The 19,598-nt window shown below is 37.1% G+C and overlaps 2 protein-coding genes across 4 annotated transcripts; both read right to left on the bottom strand.

Annotated features, from left to right (window-relative positions):
• Positions 1–666: 666 nt before the first annotated feature.
• LOC149015112 (small ribosomal subunit protein eS28) lies at positions 667–1,902 on the bottom strand. The gene is made up of 2 exons (XM_089155683.1): positions 1,794–1,902; positions 667–1,061 (listed from the first exon to the last, which is right to left on the bottom strand). Exon 2 carries the CDS (start codon positions 1,058–1,060, stop codon positions 863–865), a length of 198 nt encoding a protein of 65 aa, XP_089011809.1. The 5' UTR covers position 1,061; positions 1,794–1,902; the 3' UTR covers positions 667–862.
• A 2,592-nt stretch (positions 1,903–4,494) lies between these two features.
• Positions 4,495–18,202, bottom strand: LOC149015111 (Pentatricopeptide repeat (PPR) superfamily protein). Of its 3 annotated transcripts, none has more exons than XM_089155284.1 (8): positions 17,863–18,202; positions 15,525–15,688; positions 15,352–15,435; positions 15,186–15,256; positions 14,974–15,070; positions 14,341–14,484; positions 13,648–13,860; positions 4,495–5,325 (listed from the first exon to the last, which is right to left on the bottom strand). In XM_089155284.1, exons 2-8 carry the CDS (start codon positions 15,582–15,584, stop codon positions 5,287–5,289), a joined length of 708 nt encoding a protein of 235 aa, XP_089011410.1. In that variant the 5' UTR covers positions 15,585–15,688; positions 17,863–18,202; the 3' UTR covers positions 4,495–5,286. The 3 variants fall into 3 exon arrangements, with proteins under 3 accessions (XP_089011410.1, XP_089011408.1, XP_089011407.1); XM_089155282.1 differs by lacking the exon at positions 4,495–5,325 and adding an exon at positions 10,480–11,879 and having other exon boundaries at positions 15,525–15,625; positions 17,863–18,177; XM_089155281.1 differs by lacking the exon at positions 4,495–5,325 and adding an exon at positions 10,480–11,879 and having other exon boundaries at positions 17,863–18,176.
• Positions 18,203–19,598: the final 1,396 nt, after the last annotated feature.

The following is a 19,598-nucleotide window of genomic DNA, read 5'->3' as shown; positions in this document are numbered from 1 at the left end:
TCACAACAACATACTATTTCTTCTCTTTTTTTGTTTGATTTGTTTGAATCTAGAGATCCTGGTTGTAGAACAAAGGTTTGTTTTAATTTTACTTCTTTCATGATTTTGGGTTTTTCAATTCTTGATAAAACTTCTTTACTTATATTCAAGCTGCAACAAACATGCTACTCTTTAAACTCACATTAACATGAACAAAGAGGAAGCGTTATCTATTTCAGATTTACAGCAGCTATTCAACTGCTAAATTTTCTGATCGATTTAAAGTTAGGTCTGAGAAAAGATCTTTTTTCTGAATGTTGTGCCTCCAGATGGGTGCGAATTCAAGACCTCCCAATTTGAGTTTGGGTTGTTAAACCATCGAATGCAACTCAGTGCAAATGACCTGATCATAACCGTTGGCTGCTGGCTGCAACTGCTGCAGCAAATATAAAATTCCAGCAAGAAGCATAAACCTCCCATCTGGGATTTTCAGATGCCCAAATTGCTTGGTCCATCTCCAATGCCAACCAACCCCTAGACAGTGCTAGGGCTACAGAAATCCCATTTGATTCAAGGACCAACTATGCCGACGGAACCCACAGATTCTACTTCTTAGCTCCACAAGACCCAAACATAAAAACAAATAACAATCCAAATTTAAAGCAATAAAAGAGAAGGATCCATGGCTTAAGCAGATAGTAGCTTTACTTGAAAAACAGTAACAGTATCGCAATCACCGAGTACTACAATAGACTCAATACTTGTTCTCATAACAAAGTTAAAAAACTAAAACTGATGCTCAGAGGATCAGATCCAGCCAAAAATGACACTTTCCAGAACAAAAACTGAAAACCATTATCCTGTTGAATTGAATCAACTGAACTCAACGCAACCTTCTCGCTTCTCTTTCAGACTCGAGAAGGGTGAGAATATCTCCCTCCCTGACGGGTCCCTTCACGTTCCTCATAATGAGCCGATTTGGGTCATCCAGAAACTTAACCCTCACTTGAGTAACCTGACCTCTGGATCCTGTTCGACCCATCACCTTCACCACAGATGCTAGCTTCACCTGACTATCCATCCTGTGTGGTTCACAGCCAAAAGGAGCACAAAAGAGATTGTAACAATTGTAAGAATTTGCATCAGAATATCCTAATGGAGTAAATCAGAAATTAAAAAGCCCCAACAGATACTAGCCGCCACAAAACCCCTATGCCTTCCCAGACAAAAAGATCTAACAAAGAACGGACAAGAAAAACTATGAAAGTGGAAGGCAATGAACGACTCCACGATCCAGTACTCGTACCAACAGAGACAATGCAAGCAAATCTAATTAATAGAAACTTAGAATGAAACCAACAAATGGGTAGGAACTGGATTGAATATGGTCATGGATTTATAAACACAAAAAACGATTGTCTACTACCCTCGAACCCGTCACCAAAGAAGATCTCGACTGCAAATCTCCTTAGTGGCTTCAGATGCCAAAAAAGCTCTTGGCTTAGTAATCGTAGCTAAGGACCTTAAACAGAATCTAGGGTTAGTCATTGTTTCGAGGAAATAAACAGAATTCAAGAATCAACCATTCTGGATAATTGTGATCAAGGAGTTGCTACGGTTTCGTCCAAATCCAAGCAATTACAGAGGGGTGCTACGAAGAAAAAAGAGACGAGAAAGAGAAGAACGATGGAAGAAGGGACACCCGGCTTTTTGATAACACAAACTTCGATAGATCAACAAAATTTTAAACAAGAAACGAAAATTTTCATAAGCAATACGATAACAGAAGCATTAAGAGAAAGCCTGCAAATTACCTGAGCTCTGATGCGTAAGAGACAAGGACGCCGCTTCACCAATTCACAAACCTTCGTTGAAGTCTGAAAAACCCTAGTTTGTGGTTCTTATAGCGAGGAGAGAGAGAGAAACCGTGGCCGTGGTAGGGTGTGGATTTTTGGACTCAAATGGCAAAAGAAAATAATTTATCCATGGGCCGACCCACTATGCTGTCCAACTAGAAAAGGGTAGGAAAGTAAGGTACATAAGTTTTTCCTTTTATTTATTTATTTATTTATTTGGTAAACTATTTTTATTTTTATTTTTTTTGAGTGCAAGAAAAGTAAGGTATCTAAATCAAGAGTGGATCAGCTTTGTGAGGCTTGTGGAAAGGAGGAGAAAACTATCACGCACGCTCTCTTCCATTGTGAATTTGCTAAAGCAGTGTGGTTTGGGAGTCCATTAACTTAGAGAAGTTTGCATAAGGAATTTTATACCATGGCCGAGTGGATGAAGACTTGGGCAGATATACAGACCAAAGAGAAGAAGGATGGGGAAAAAGTGAAAAGTATGATATCCTTTATCCTTTGGTCCTTGTGGAAAGCTCGTTCAGGCGTTGGAGAAAATTTGATGACACCAACTGAGGTAATGCATCTGGCATTAAAAGCTCACTCTGATTTTTGGTTAGCAATCAAAAAGGAAAATCACAATCCTACAGCTGAAACTGGAACCGAAATGGAGGAAAGGTTGGAATGGAAGGCACCAAATCAACCTTTTATCAAAGTGAATACAGATGCATCATGGCAGCAGAAAACAAGAAAAGGTGGTATCCGGATCATCATTAGAATTGGGAAGGAAAACCACTTGTGGCATCATCCATTCCCAAATCATTCTCCTCGGTGATTGAGGGGAAGCTTTGGGGATGTTAGAGGCTATCATGGCTTTGAGTTCGTGGAGGTAGAAACGATTCCCAACTACTTGTGAGTTATTTATCCGAGTCCCCTACCCCCACATTTATTTTACCCGTGATAGAAGATATCAAATTCATCAAGTAAGTTCTTGGGCTTTAGGTCCATTATGTTTCTAGGAGATCAAACTGTGTTGCGGATCACCTAGCTAGAAAGGCCTACTTAGTTCAGGGTCCAAGCTATTGGTCATGTTCCTCGATTGGATTCAGTCTTCTTCTATTCCAATCCTACCCTCAAGAGTGGATCCTCATTCCCTAGGCCCAGGAGGTTGATGGGTCTCACTTTTAAATTATTTTTATTATTTTTTACTTGTGGACTCCATACATATGTGGTTATAAAGTCAGGAGACCACAGTAAGGAGAGAATATGATCCACACTCTTAAACCAAACCATGATGTGGATGTGTTTCTACCATAATGGTGTCAGTCTTTACAACAAAGACAGTAAGACCAAAATGGTCTTGGATTCAAACCTTCCCGCATCTTCTCTCTCCATTACCCCACTTCCATTCGCTAGGCCCAAGTTGCAAAGAGAATCTTTTGGGGGTAGAATCACATCAAATGCACATTTTCAATTTTTTCATAAAATCATTCCCTCTCCTTTTCTATTTTCTCCATTTTCTCACCCCTTTTCTCTTGTAAATAAACAATATGTAAAAGATGTTAAACAAAAACAAAAGTCCTTACTAGTTAAAAAAAGAAACAAGAAAAAAATTGAAGCATAAGAAGTAAAAGACTAGGAGAGACATAAGACAATATATATAATCAGGTAGGATTGGTCATAGACCAATCTAATGCTATTTTGTTAATCGCTTATATGGCTTGCCATAGGAGTTTCATGATGAAAAACGTGTTTAAGCTCCCCCTACATGAAAACAATTGCAATCTAAATCTTAGAGTTAGTTTGATTGCAAGTGCATTGCAAATATTTATATGTAAGGTGAAATTTACTTTCCTAGGAAAAGTAATTTGGGCATTTTTTTATGATACAAGACAGGGCAAAGGCCCAAAAAGAAAGAAAACTACAAAGAATGGCTTCACCATTCAAATGAATGGCTTCATCATTCACTTTAAGGATCTTCACCAACCTAAAAGAACATCCAAGAGTACCCATGATCAAGATGCACTTTAGATATCCAATTGACAACCTTATTAGCATTGCGCTTGGACTTTTGATTGCTAGGGTATTATTTTCCCCTGTAGAGTAATTTTCATATTTAAACAAAAATACAAATTTTAATTTATTTATAAAAGGCAAAAGTAAATTAAGAACCTAGAAAATCTCCCTATTTAGTTTTCAAGTGTTGTAGCAAAACACAAACTTATTCATGCCTCTGCCTCGCACCTCGTAAGCTCAAAATTATAAATGTGAAAGGACAATACCATCCATGTGTTCATATGGGTTGCACACATGGATATGAACATATGGTTTACCCAAAAAAATATGGATTTGAACACGCATACTTGCAAGTTACAATACATTCAACGATATGTGCACGAGTTGTAAGTCTATTAACAAGGTATAAAATTTTCTTGATGCAACATGCTGCTCTAGGAGTCTTAGGGGGCGTTTGGTTCCGCAATTCTTGTGGAATCGAGTTCAAAATCATGTTTCTAGGGAATCATGAGTCTATGGAATTAGGTTCTGTAGAATCATATTCCTAAAAAAAATCATGTTTGATTACCCTTATTCTGGCAAGTGAATCTATCACAATCAGCATTTGGTTACCCTGATTTTGAAAGTGAATCTGTCAAATAGTGTTTGGTTACCCCGATTTTAAAAGTGAATCTGCTTTGTTATTTTATTTGATTAACCAAAGAACATAACAATAATTTACAAAATTCAATACATTGACCATGAAATTATTGAGACACATTTTTGGTCAAGATTAAATATCAGCAATTAAACATTAAATTATTAGAACCCAGTTTTATGTTCCAACTTCCAACTCATTACAGTTGTTAACGAGTTCATCCTAAGCTTTTTGAACCCATGGTTGTTAATAAGTTTGGGTGAAGGTGATGTTACTAGTAAGGTATTTGATCCTTTGGCATTAAAATGGTTTTTATAATATTGGATTATCTGGATCCCACCTACTATCATAGCCTTCAAGAATGGAAATTTTTGAACCATAAACAAGATTTGCTACACAAAAGTATTTGTACACATTCAATGACTCTAGTTGGTTAACAAGGAGAATACAATGTTCATAACAAACATCAAATCCAGACCTTCCCACCAACTGTGGGATGACGAATCAAGGTGTCAAAACTGCAGGAATTCCAACTGTAACCCTACATGTCAACCGCCAAAAACCTACATCAGGACATCGGTGTTGTCCAACTCCCATACACCATTCCAACCACCAGCAAGCAGAACAGCTGAAATCTCCATAAGAAAAACAGACCACACAAATTTAACAAACAACAACAACAGAACATGAAGTAACACAGGACATTGAAAAATGCTATCTTCAATGTCATCTTCAGCCTTCAAAATCTGTGCAATGATGAAACTGCTATCTGAAGTGGCACTTGATTTTGACCTCCCACCTCCAATAGATCACCTACTCCCATTTTTTGTGGAATTTTCTACAGACGATTGCCTGATACATTTCACATTCCAAGTTCAGTAAACAAGAATGGCAAACTTTTTGTTGACCGACTAAGGAAAAATGACCAAATGATCCCTAAACAATTAAACAAGATTGTATGTTTAAAAGGCCTAGAGTAGTTCTATATATCCAAATTTTAAATTAAGTTGGAATCTTCAGCTAAGACATTCCAGACATCAGATGTAAGGAACCTTATAATATTTTCAGGGGTAGAAGGGAAGTAGGGTTCACGGGGTACAGATTAAACATGTTTTCCGCATAGAGTCGATGAGATTTTCCTTCATGTGAAACTAACCAGTAGATGAAATTATAATACTCCAAACTGATTCATTATCTATAGAACTTGCCCAGAAGATACTAAATTTGGGATTTCATAGTTTGTGATGCAGGTCAAGGACTCAAAGGGCATTAGGAGCTGCACCTAGAAAAGAGAGAACAGAGGAAACCCATCAAAGAAAAAAGAAAAAAAGGAAACATAAGATGGTTTAATTTGAGGTTCAGTTTCATTTAGTCCATAGAAAACAAAAGCAGAGCTTTGTAACAATGGAGGAAAGAGAAACTGAAGCAAGCACTGGAGAAGAAAAGAGGAACCAGAACGCCAAAAGGAACCTAAGAGATTAACAACAGATTGAATTTCCTTACATTTGTCACAGAAGAGCCAGGAGTTGGGCATTTGACTGGCATATCCTCATCAAGTGGCTCTACTGGGTGCTCTATTGGCTTGAACTCTAGATCTAGTTCTAAGCCATTACCGCTCTCCATGCTTAAAGTTTCTTGAACCCCTATCTCTTCAATCTCAGGCCTCAAAGGAACTCGTACTTCTTGTTGATCCTAAAAGATCAACAAAACAAGAGTGGATTAAAAAAATCCAGCAATTTAAAGACTGAAGGAAGGAGAAGAAACAGACAATAGCCATACAAATCCATCTCCACTTGAAAATCCCATAAAGAGACAAAAGCTCTGCCCAAATCCATGACCAATCTCAAGAAGTCACACATGCACATAGAGCCTGCAAATAAAAGAGACAGGTAAAGAGAGAGAGAGAGTGTGTGTGTGTGTGCTGTGGGATCAGATATACACTGGAAAACGAGAAAGATTCCCACAATGCTAGCCTTTTCCTTTCTTTTATTTTGCTATGTATCCATTTCTCTGTGGCAGAGCTTTTCTGAACTTTTTCTTGCTTTAAGAACAGTAATTGGTTTTTCTTTTGAAATGGGTACTCTTCACATAAAAGCAAGAAAAGAGCGGAAAATCTAAAAGAAGTGAAGGCAATAAAAAGAGCAAAAAGAGACAAAACCAGAAGATTGCCGACATAAGCACCTACCTGAAATCAGTCATTCAAACCAGATATCATCAGCAACAATATTTGGAAATAAATTGTACTTGTAGTTACAAAAACAAGAAGGCCCAGAGAAAAAGGCTATGGTCTGAAAATGGAACAACTTTGACTTCCAAAAAAACCAGAAAATTCAAAAAACAGCCAAAACAACATCTATGTTCCACTAATGCTTCTTCTGCCTTAATTAGTTCCATTGGACTTGATTACAAGGCTTACCTGGCCTATTAGATGATTTGGAACTTATATCCCTTCTTTTGCATGTGCGTGTGTGTTTTGGGGGTGGGGGCAAGGTAAACTGACCCCTACCCCCACATCATCAGCATAATGAGTAGTTAAAAACGCATTTCATACTCTCACATCACTTAAGAACCAAAAGCCTCCTGAATAGGTATACAACAAATGTAAGGTCTCTAGAAGTCATTACCTTCTAAGGTCTACACCATACTTTGAAAGAATACGCAATGTAAAAATAATGCATATAAGTCCTTAGAGATAGAATACTAAAACAGAAAGACAATGCCAGCATAAAGCCATAAAGGCAGTCTGACAGTTGCCCAACTTTTCCTATGCAGCTCTTTGCATGGGAATGCTCAATGCACTAATCACAGGAAGGTCATCGAAGTGATGGCTATATGGTGCAGTTGCATGTGCATGTTTGGACAAGATTGTCTCTTGCTCAAGACAAATCAGCTCCAACAAATGATTCTAGTCCAATAGGGATTGTCACAGGATCTCATTTGTCAGGGTATTGTTGTAATTTGAGTTTGACTTTCATTTTCTACCAGGAATTAAGTTTTGAGATTTATGTTGACAGCATGTATCTTTGAAACACATAATTTTAAAATAGTAAGTAGGTAATAAAATTTAAAATACTCAAGTCAGGTGCCATTTACAAAATACTGTGTTAGGTTGAACATTTACAAAATTATGCACATCTAACATTTCCAATTTACATACCAAAGATCAAGATAGGAGAAGTTATGATATTGGTTTTCTCATGAACAATAAATGTGACCATCCAACATCCATATACTATATCTAAACAGGAAAAGTAAATTGCATCAATGAACAACTTAACACAAACCTAGGAAAAAAACAAACATAAATAATAAGAATTGGATAACTAGCAACAACTAGGTCCAACATTTCACTCACAACAAGAACATTTAGTATGGGTTTTGTTGTTCATTTGAATCCATCTTTTCTGGGAATTTTTAATTGTTTGGTATAGGATATTTTCAGATTAATATGATTCCTCTGTAAGGAAACCACACATCGATATAAGAGATATTAACTTAATAAACAAAGTAATAGCATTCTCTAGCCAAAAAATATTTCAATCAAACAAATACCTATGGTCCCCTACAGAATATCCATTATACAACTCACAAATAGACAAAATAAAGTTCATAATGTCTACAATCATTTGAAAGAACAAAAGAGGTGGCCATTTTTGCAGTCATCAATAATCAAGCAAAAGAATAGCATGTAATACAGATCAGATATTAAACCCACCAACATTTCTTCAAAACAGAGAAGATTTCAAGGAAGAATAGACTACAAAATTAAACACATTTGCATCGTATTCAAGCTCACAGACGAAGTAACAAGATAATATTAGAAATTTTGAAGATGTAGTACATTCTAAATCATCACTCAACTATTCTAACATAGGCATAAGGAACAAGAAACTGGAAGTTATCTATCAGGAAATCTATATGTCAGAGCTCAAAAACAAATTAAAAGATTACAATGGACATTAAATTCTTATATTTATGGGTCTTCATTAAAAGACATAATCTGGGGTCCAAATTTAACACACTAAAAAGTTTGGCTGCCAACTTAGATTCTATTACAAATGAGAAACAAACATCATTTCCAGTCTCACAAACTCTAAATTAGAATTTTCAATGGAAATTAAATAAAAGTGTGTTTTTGTATGGAGAGAATACAAATTCAAGGAAGTAAGCTAGAGGATAATGCATATTTAGAAGCTAATGATCTTTAACAATCAACTCTAGGGTTCACTTGGTTAGCAGCTTGTAACTCTCAGAGTCTCTAAGGGGCCGCGGCGGATAATGAATTTAACGGCAACTTGGGTTAATTATTGTTTGGTGGAAGAAACGGGCTCCTTTTTGATCGCGTGTTTTTTGTGCGGCTTTTTGAATCGGTTTCCCCCTCCCTTCCGTCCGTTTTTGTGTGGGGGTAGATTTCATGAATCTAGGTTTTTACCCGGGTATTTGCTGTCCTGAATCTCTGGGGCCCTAATTGCATCAATAAAAAAACTTGTCCATCATGACATTAAGATTTTAGGCAGTGATTGGTCCAACTTAAGTTGAAGGGCACAACAATCTTTTAGTACATTTCAGGCTGGGCTCTGGAGTCCTCATTCCTTCAGGTTTCCACATCATATTTTGTAGTATGAAAGGTCTATGGCCTCCACTTGTAAACCCCCCCCCCCACCCACCCCCGAATTTTTCTTTTCCACCCCCAAGAAAAAAAATAAAAAATCAATAAGGTGAAGATATAACTTGACATTTGCTATTCAGCTCTGCTGTTTTCCCTCTGAGATTGTCTGCTCTAAGTCTAAGATTGGATCAGTAGCTTGATGTTTAAAGTCCAAGAGGCCTCATGCCTTAACTCTAATTTGTATTGACACAACCTCAACCTATACATTGTACAGAAAGATTTCAGTGGTCCTTATTGAAGAAACAAAACTCTGGGCATGGCTTGCTGTGGAATTTAAGAGCTCAAAAAGTTGATATGATAATATCAGAACCTAACAGTGCAGCATTATTATCAATATGAGCTGAATCTTGTCCTTGTCCCACACTTTGTTTCTTAGTTGTTGGATTTGGGTCCTCTTCTGACTGGCTCTTTCCGTAGAAAATTAAAGACAAGAAAAGAAAGAAAGCAAGACAATTTGATCTCAGCTTGAAATTAACAACTTGCAGGAAAGCATAAACAGGGATGCTACCTGGATCCCAATTAGTGTGCCATAGAAAAGCATAACAAGAAGATGGCAGGAAATCTTTTCAGAATTTATGAACGTGGATCATGTACTAGAAGATTTGTACCCAAAAAAAAAAAGTCATGTTATTGAAGATAATGAGTTATGTTACTGGATATCCACCAGAATAAATAAACATTAAGTCCAAGACTAATTTACATGTGAAAAAGAATGGAAGATTAACAAGAGTCCCAACCTATAATAAACGAATAAGAATGCAACCTGCATATTTTAAGCTTCCGATACACTTTTTTACACTGAGTCGGTCAGCATGGATCATGCAATGGTGAATTATGTAATCAGGTTCTTAATAATAATACCATTAACAGAGCAACTGGTTGCAAATATTTTTCCTCTGTTCCACACATACATGAAAACCTTTATCTAGCCAAAGAGTGGATATGTCAGACTGCTAATCTGCACTTCTATTTCTTGACTAACCATGGATGAAACCGATTTCTCAGTATAACAGTCCCCACTTAATAGGAAAAGTAAGAGTAGTTGGCACATTTAGAAGCAAATATTTTGGAAGAACAACTGGGAATAGGTTCTGGAATCAAATTACAGTTTATAGAAAATAATGATGTAAAATCACTTCGATAGACAATTTCAGAAATGAAATTTATGGCACAAAAAGTAAATGAAAGGTAATGGCATCTCTGTCATCAGAGGGTTATAACCTGAAGCCCACTAAACTGAATCCATTATTGTAGGCACATCGATGTGGAGCAAAACTCAAAAAAAGATGATGCATCATTATAAACTTAGAAAATAACACAGCATCTATTTTACCCATTGCAGAAACGACAAAGAACTGAGAGAGAGACCTGGAATCATTCAGTGAACAAATGTAAGAGAGATGTTACCTTTTTTTCTGGATCTCTTTTGCAGAAATGGGTGTGAATGAAGCCAAATCGAAGCTTAGAAGAGAAGGCGATGGAGCTCAACGAACCACCAATGCGAGATTTGAATTTCTGAGAGTAAAAGAACTCAAGCAGAGATGTTATGAACGATGGAAAGGAAGAATCGCAAAGACAATCTCAGCCCTAGAGAAGCCAAATCGAAGCTGGAGCTCAACCTCAACGAACCAGCAGAGATGTTACGATGAAGGAATGGAAGACTCGAAGAGACAAGCTGAACCCTAGAAAAGCCAAATCGAAGCTGGAGCTCAACGAACCAGCCCAGATGTTACCACGACGGAATGGAAGACTCACAGAGACAAGCTGAGCCCTAGAGAAGCCAAATCAAAGCTGGAGATCAACAAAGCAACAGTGCTCAACGACAACGGAACGGAACACTCGCAGAGACAAAGAACCCTTGACAAAATTTCACGATATGGGTGATTCTGAAAGTGAATCACCCATATTTATACCCCATGTCCGAAACGATGAGGTGGTTTCTAGTGGATTCGCTTTTTTAGGCTAAAACGTGGATTCCAGGTGATCCCATGGATCACCTGGATTCCGACTCAATTTTTAACCAAACATGTTTTTTTGTTGGACTCATGATTCCCTGGAATCTGATTCCAGCGAATTGCGGAACCAAATGCCCCCTTATGGAATGGCATAATCATGACACCAATATGAAAAAATAGGTCAACAACTAATTTTACTTTACTCCATTTGCAACCAAACAAGGTAGAAAACTCTGTATGTTTATCACCGATTCAATATGTTATTGGGTATAACCAAATCTTGTTTTTCAAAGACATTTTCACACTATACATAATGAAAAAATTGGATAGGAAAGACTTTCTCCCACCAAACATGCAGAGAAAGAAAACAGCTTCCACCATCAACCCGCAGAAGGATTCACCAATATTCAAGGCATTCCATTTACGCGAGCAACTTCTAGTTCATCAGACCTCAGACCCTCGCATCAGTAATAGTCTCTTTTCCCTCTAGTCTCCATATTTTGGAATGTCGAATAAAGGACCAAGATGTGATGATCCAAGTTCATAGGTCACATGCTGCTCCAAGCACCATCAACATTCACCCACCCTCATTCCATTTCCCACATATCTGTCCTTACCTTAACCCTTTCACCATTGAAATGCATGTATTTCCATTTTGACTGGTATTTCTTGATCACCATCCTCTTCTTGTCTTCTTGGCCCAACTCCTGGAACGCATGTGCCACTCTCCTCAACGTGTCTTCATCAGGTTTCACCCCTAATTCTTCCATATCGGCAAAGACCTGTGTTTTGATAGGGGAAAGAAAGAAAGGAGAGAGTATATTTACTTCACACCTTAAGAGAATCAAAGAAGTAAACCAACAACCTTAAACTTTCTAATCCTGCCTTTTGTTTCTAATCCAATTTGTGGGTTGTTTTGGGATTTGCAGTCTAGTTTACATTAAATTTTCCAAAGCCAGACAATGACTTTAAAGGCAAAATGACGAAGATGTTAAGGTTTTAGATGAGGGATTTTTATCATACACTTAGTTTCAATAAATTATGACTTTCTATTGTTTGGTTAGAAAGATAGCAGCAACCAGTCCAAGGCTTCCATTGTTTCCCTATTTTGAGATCAGTGATCCAAGGATGTTTTTCAAGGAAGATGTCAGAACTCACAAAACCAAAATGTAGTCCTTACTAACTTGTTAAAAATATCAATGTAAGTGTTCATTTCCTCAGCTTTACAAGGGATATCAGTAATCAAAATACCTTAAATGTGAAGAACTTGACACTTGATGTGTTGATCATCCAAAACTTGATGAGGAACAATTAGTTTGTCTTCCCATCCCACAAGTGGTAGACAAACTAAAATCTGTGGTTGACGATCAAAGTTGTTTCTAGACCATACAGTAATTATCGTTTTATTTTCTTTTTTAACTTGAGGAAGCTGGCCATCACATAATTTTTAGAACTTAATTTCCAATATTTCATCAAGATATCTAGGATATTTTAATAAGTTGTAATAAATATAAATTACATACATTAATTCATTTCCAGAGAAAAAAAGCCCCCAAGTAATAGTGATCAGAATGCAAACAGGGGCTAAAAATCCTAACTTGAAAAAGCTTTCAAAGATGTGAACTCCTAAGGGGGAGATACTAATTCTCCACAGGGTCCATTGTCCACTCCTTCTTGGGGTCTTTATATATCTACCTCCTGCAGATATATTCAATTAATAGTCTGACACAGGGTCCTGGTTAAAATAAGTTCACTATTTATTTAAAGTTTTAACTGCATAACAGAAAATCGATTGAATGGCTCTCTATTCCCATATGAATGTTGAATTCATTTCTTTAGGAGGCTGAAGTTTTTAGTTGAAATTTTTTCTCTTCTAGGGTGATCCTGAAGTAAGATTATTCTTCATAGATTTCTTCAGATCTCCTGCTAGAGTTTTGAGTTCCATAGCTGGATGCATGGACAAAATCTTTCCTTCATGCTCTTTTCTTTTGGTCATATTCATTGATTCCTTCAGATGAACTCTTAGCTAGATACTTGATGCAAAGTACTGTTCTCAACTTGGGATTTCTCTATTTCATAACGCTGCTTGCAGATTTCCTTCAGTCCTCTTTGCTAGAGTTCGAGTTCCATACTTCCATAGCTGGATTCAACAAAACTTTACTTTCATTTTCAGTTTAATTTTTTTCCCTATCCTCTTTTGGTGGATTCTTTAAGACCTCTTCCTATATTTTGAGTGAGTTACATAGCTAGATTATTCAATTCAAAATCTATCATGTTTGGGTTTCTCTATTTTTTATTCTTTCTGCTAATTATTCAGTTGTGAGTGGGTAAAATTTAACTTCTGCATTTGGGTATTACCAAATTGTATGTTTTGATTTTGTTTGTTGAACTCAGACTACCAGTTGATTTTTTTTTATCACTATTTATTCTCACCATTAATCCTACCTTTTTTATATATGTCCAAATGAAAGAAACATTGGATCTTGAACACCCTTGTTCATCATAAATGAAACACAAATTGCTGTAACAACAGTGAGACAAGATGAGCACCTCTACTATCTTCTCCATCATGTGATGATGATCATACAAAGAGATCATTCTAGAAAACAACCGCTTTGAGACAGAGCGTGTATGGACATGCAGAATCATGTTCCATAGAGACTCAGCCTCATCAACCCTTCCATCCTTGTCAAATGCCAACAGTAACGTGTCATATGTTCCCATTGTATGTCCTTGACCTTTGGCCAACATCCACTTAGAAACCTGGGATAGAGTGGAATTAGTATCTCAAACAATCCCTCTTAAGCATCAAAGTACATTCATTAATGCATCAAAAAGCCTACATCTAAAATCTGAAGCCAACATTTGGAGCTGGAGAGGAGATACTAAACTTAGCATTGAATGATGTCCAATAAGAAAGGTAAGTTTGACTGATACAGCATGAGCAAGTTTGACTGATAAAGCATGAGCAAGGCCATACCCAATGGCCAATGCACAAAGTTCACTGTTTAGTAGAGTCTCGGTCCTTATCCCTGTTTTCAGGACTTGAACCCGTGACCAAGCATTCAGCAAGTGAGAACTTTGACCAACGCACCAAGCATGGCCTTCAGAGGTTATGGCTTTTACTGTCAAACTTATCAATAATACAAATTGGCATTCCAATGACACAGAGTATAACCTTTTCACATATAATTTAATAATAAAAGATAAACATTAGCCAATAAAACATGCAGATTAGTATACCTGAATTACACGCAACCATTGGTTCCTCTTCTGCAAGATTCTTATAGCTTTACTTGCTGCAATCAACGGAAATTCTGTCTCCCAAGCTGTCCATTTATCTAAAGCTCCATATACAGCTTCTTTCTCATTGGGAAGTCCTGACACCTACCAATTCAAGATTCAGTAACAATGGGAATACCTGAAAAAGTTTTTCCTTTATGTGGATTAAAAGAATTGCTTAAGCAAATCCCAACTTTCATTCAGAACTACAATGTTGTTTTGACTTCGTTAAGTACCCAAATAGAGTGACTCAACAATGGAAAAACAACACAAATAAATTCGCTTGGTTAAAGCTGAACAGACATACCTCACCGCGGGATACCTCGGCTCCAGGTGCCCTCTCCTTTTTCCTTCTCTCTCTCCTTCCCCTTTTGTTTCTTGCCTCTTCCCTCCTCTCCCTCTTGTCTCCCTCCCCTTCTCTTCTCTGTCTCTCTGTCCAAGATCTCCCCTTTCTTCCCGTCTGTCTCTTCTTCTTTCTGTCGTGGATCCCCTTGGTTTCCGTGAGCACAAGGGGCTTATCACTTCCATCAAAAAGGCTTCCCTAATTAAAATACCCCATGAAAACAATGTGGTTTGTGGTATTAAAATACTCACAATTTGCACAAGATTGATAGCCTTCTGCCCTGACCCAGCTGATTCTCTTTTCTTCCACAAATGGTGCTCCTTTTTTCCAGATTTCTTATTCAATCTCCTGCAATCAGTGTTTGGCAGTCAAAGTGAAGAATAAGTTTAGGGCATACCAACAATGTAGGGAAAATATAAACCTATAAAAATCCCTAGAAGAAGAAAGGGGAAAATGAAATTACTTATCAACAGCGAGCGACTTTGGTTCTCTTTCCTGAAACCTATCATTTGAACAATAGACACGACCTGTAACCTACATCTCGTATTAACGAAACAATTAACTGGTGGTGAAAATAGCACAGAAACAGTTTATGCAACAGTTGTAGTTCACGAAAGAACTATCATTACATTGGCTCCAATCACGAATAACCCTTTGGGTTTCTGGAAGGGAAGACTAGGGCAATTCACAGACCATGACATGGTCGTCTTTATCTGGCAAGAAATGACAGAAATCTCAATGACTAGAAATAAAATGAAACCAAGAAAGAATGCAGAAAAGCATATAGAGAAAATTGGTTAACCTGCAAAAGCCCTGATGAGGGAAGCGAATGCGAAATTGGATTTCTAGAGCACCAAACCATGCTCCACTTCTCAGGTTTCCTCCAATCGACAAAGTGAGGACCTAGGAGTGTAAGACTACGTTATGCAGGTACTCGACAGTTCTAAACTTTTCCCAAGCATAATCCTGCAAATTGCGGTACTAAGTGACAAGTTTGAGCATTGTCTCAATAGAGACAAGGCAAGTAAATCTAATTAATTGTTAAGGATTAACTTAGAATGAATCCAACAAATGGGTAGAAATTGGACTGAATATGATTTAAGGATTTATAAACATAAGAAACGACTGTCTACTTAGGGGTTGTATGGCAATGATTTTGTGCCAAATTTCCCAATTCGGCACAGAATCTGTACTGAAATCTTGTATGGATGGACACAGATGGGCAAGTTTCTCTGGCAAAATTGGCATAGAATCTTATATGGTATGTACAAAGTCAGGGTACAAAATAAGTACGTTTTTTTTTTTTTTAAATAAAATAACTAAAAAAGGTAAGTACACATCAATTGATACACAATTGCTCAAATAAAATCAGGTGGCTTAATCCCAACCACCCCTTCATGAGAGCCATTCAAGCGACAAGAACTGCATAGAAAACATGAACAAGCATGCATAACTCACTTTATGAACAAGCATAATAGAGGAAATTTCAATGCATGTGATTCATATATTTTTCATACTAGGTCTTCAATGGCTTCCAGCAATGCCTTATTTTGCAATTTCAAATCACCCACACTAACAAAGACTGGTTTATTAACATAGCTAGTAGCGCTAACAGCAATACTAATGGTAAAAACAAGATGACTTTGAAGACTCTGGTAATGGCAGTTACGTGTTTTTTACACATCCCATCAGAACAGTCCAGTGAAACTGAATTTGGAGATATTTCCAGTGGTTCATAGCATTTTGTTCTTTAGGCAAAACAATATACACTAATGAAAGAGGTTAATTCATTCAATTTAACCACTCTTGAGCAGGTAATAAAGCAACAACAACAGAACTTCTCCTATAGGCCATTGTGCTAGTTTTTGAACTGTCGAGATCAGATTGTTTAAAGATCCGAGCACTAGAATTAGTGGGCAAAGCATGCACATCCAAACATGTTTAAAATTTAAGACTTCATAATCGAGCAGGAAAATCAGTACTAGAACCTGGCCAGAGTTCAAAAGAAACAGAATTTGAACCAAAACTTTTAAAATGAGAAAGGGTTGAGGCTTAAGGTTTTTCAGCAGCAAAGAAGTATGGAATGTTGGACTTCATGGGATGGCAGAGTGTCAATTATTATGCAGAGCATGTCAATACTATGCATTTCATTCCTTTCCAATAAATGATAACCTTTCACAAGACCATGTCATTCTGTTTTTTTATCAGTTCACCATCATCCATCAATAAAAGCCATTAACAACCAACCATCACAAGAAACCAGGAACCAACCACTAACATTTAACCATAAACACAATTAAAGTGAGGAATTATGTCCTAGAATCCAACAAGCCAGCAGTAGAGGAATCCAATAAAGATGGAAGCAAGAAAATACAAGACTACAAGTGCGAAAACCCATGAAAAGAACAGACACAAATTCCATTTTCCATCAACAGCAGACACGATTCTGTGTCTTGATTTCCAAAACGCATAAAAAGAATGGACACAAATTGGGAAAGTATAGAACAATTCCTTTACACATTTGCATTTGTTCCTTTAGAAACACTAGATATTTAAAGATGGAAGCAAGAATATACAAATGGTTTGCTACCTACGGTTAGACGATTCAGGATCCAAGACTACAAGTGTGAAAACTAATGGTTGCTATATTCAAATTTGTCACATTATTGTTTTTCCTTCAATTTCATGTCATCACATTTCCCATCCAAAATTTAGGGAATTTATGACCTTTTAGGTTGTAAAACCGAAGAAAACCGCGAAACCACTTCTGCAAATTTTTGTACGACTCCATGGACACCGTGTGCTGGTAGAGAAGAAGAAGAAAGAACTTCTTTGAAAAATGGGAGAAACAAGCAATCCACAACCGAGCCAGAAGAACAAAGAAGCAGCAGAAGAAGGCAATTGCTCAAAAAAAATTAGGAAAAAATACCACAAGCCAGAATCGTTAAAACCCCAGGTTCCAATTGCCCAAAAATTGTTAGGGAAAGATACCACAAGCCAAAATCGTTAAAACCCCAGGTTCCAATTGCTCAAAAATGGTTAGGGAAAAATACTTAGGGACTAGATTTTGTAAAGAATAAACTCAGATTACGAAGATGAGAAGAACCTGAGCGGGCTACCACAGAAGAAGAAGACTGTACCTGGTGGCAGTGGGATTTCTGGAATGTCGACGGGAAGTAGAGTCCGGCTGAAGTGGCGAACGAGAGTGCAGTCACGCTTGGAGCTTTTCTTCCTTCGGTTGTGCTGAATATTTGTCTTTCCGAAACCAGAAAATGAGACTCTAGCAGAGAGTCGGTTGCAGAGATTTTAGCAGAGAGTCGAGAGAGTTGAGCGAGACAAGAGAGAATCAACGAGAGACCAGAGAGAAACGAGAGAGTTGAGCGAGACGAGACGACATCAAGTTCGTTGAGCGAGAGAGTTGAAAGACACAAGAGAGATGCTCCCAGATTAGCGCTGTAAAGGTCGTATTGTGCCCCGCACTTTCAAAGAGAATTTGCTTCTGTGTCAGAACTCTATCACAACCAATTTGTGTGCCAAATGTTTGATTTGGCACTTTTTTGCTAATCAATATATCAATTGCAGATTACTTTACCATACAATATTTTTATGATTTCTATTTCAAAATGGACAAATGTCACAGAAAAAAGTATGTTAAAATCATTATTATACAACCATTTACGCTTGAACCTGTCAACAAAGAAAAATATATCGACTTCAAATCTCGTGTGTGGCTTTGGCAAGAAAGCTCTTACTTTAGTAATCGTAGAAGAATTTCCTAATGTGTATCAGGTCTAAACAATGACCAAGGTTGAGGCCTTAAACAGAATCAGCAAGTCCAGATCTTTTCCGTGCAGAAGAGGAATGATATCGAGGCGTTTTGGTTTGGTGTTTCGTAATTAATGCCCAAAGCACCTACAGCATTGAGATTGAAACAAGGGTTGAGATTTCGATCTCAATCAAAAGTTTTGCAAAATTTGTTTCTACAATTGTGTGAAATGAGCAATTAAGATTTCGATATTTGGCAACGCGATGCTCCACATTAATTATGTAGCAACCAAGCAAAACCTCAATACAAGAGCGTGAAATGTAAGGCTGTCCTTATTTTGAGTAAATAAACAGAACCCCATAATCACTAGATCATGATAATTGTGATTTGGGGTAGCTACAGCTTTGACCAAATCAAAGCAATTACAAAAAATGAAAAGAGGGGGCTAAGAATAAAAAGAAATGAGAAAGATAAGAACAATAAGGGAGATGGAAGAAGATAAATGGAGAGGTATTTGAATTATACCCGACTTATGCTCTAATATAAGTCATTGCATTAGTTACAATCCAACGGTGTAATGAGCCTAATAGTAGAGTCCAATTAGCCATAAAACCTAGTGTTATTCTATAAATATTAGTTAGAAGCAACTATCTAAGTATTTCAAACTAGATACTTGAGACATAATGCTTTAAGCAACCTTGTGATTAAACCTAACATGAACACAAAATATGGGAAAATTCATAAACTCTACGATACCAAAAGCATTAAGTGAATTGCAATTTACCTGAGCTCTGATGCTTGAGAGACAAAAGACATGAAATCTTTGAAGAAAACCCTAAACTCAAGGGGTGAGTTCAGTTGGCTTAAACTGATGAGTAAGAACTCAATAACTCTCTGTTCAAATTTAACACCACCTTAATCTTCCAACATTTGCTTCATTGTAAAAACTCAAAAAATCGAATTTCTTTAAAGCCTGAATCATATAAATGTGATGAGTCAAAATTTTATTTATTTTTCATAAAGACAAGAATAAAATTGGTCCTTGAACTAGTGCATACTTTATGACCCGTTAGCATTCTCTCATCCTTTGTTGTTGTGTTTTTTAATTAA

This window comes from Hakea prostrata, chromosome 5 (assembly GCF_041222555.1).
Source record: "Hakea prostrata isolate BN-2017 chromosome 5, UWA_Hpros_2, whole genome shotgun sequence".
NCBI lineage: Eukaryota > Viridiplantae > Streptophyta > Magnoliopsida > Proteales > Proteaceae > Hakea > Hakea prostrata.
Note: the sequence above shows the minus strand (reverse complement) of the source record. Positions and strands in the feature narration are given on the sequence as shown.

What these genes read in the sequence shown, in the direction of transcription:
- LOC149015112 (XM_089155683.1), bottom strand. Translation starts at nt 1,060, where the DNA reads ATGGATAGTCAGGTGAAGCTAGCATCTGTGGTGAAGGTGATGGGTCGA.
- LOC149015111 (XM_089155282.1), bottom strand. Translation starts at nt 15,584, where the DNA reads ATGGTTTGGTGCTCTAGAAATCCAATTTCGCATTCGCTTCCCTCATCA. An exon ending in CCTCATCAGGGCTTTTGCAG is followed by an intron (nt 15,436 to 15,524) that starts GTTAACCAATTT and finishes ATTTCTTGCCAG; the next exon opens with ATAAAGACGACCATGTCATG. An exon ending in TGATGGAGAAGATAGTAGAG is followed by an intron (nt 11,880 to 13,647) that starts GTGCTCATCTTG and finishes ATCAAAACACAG; the next exon opens with GTCTTTGCCGATATGGAAGA.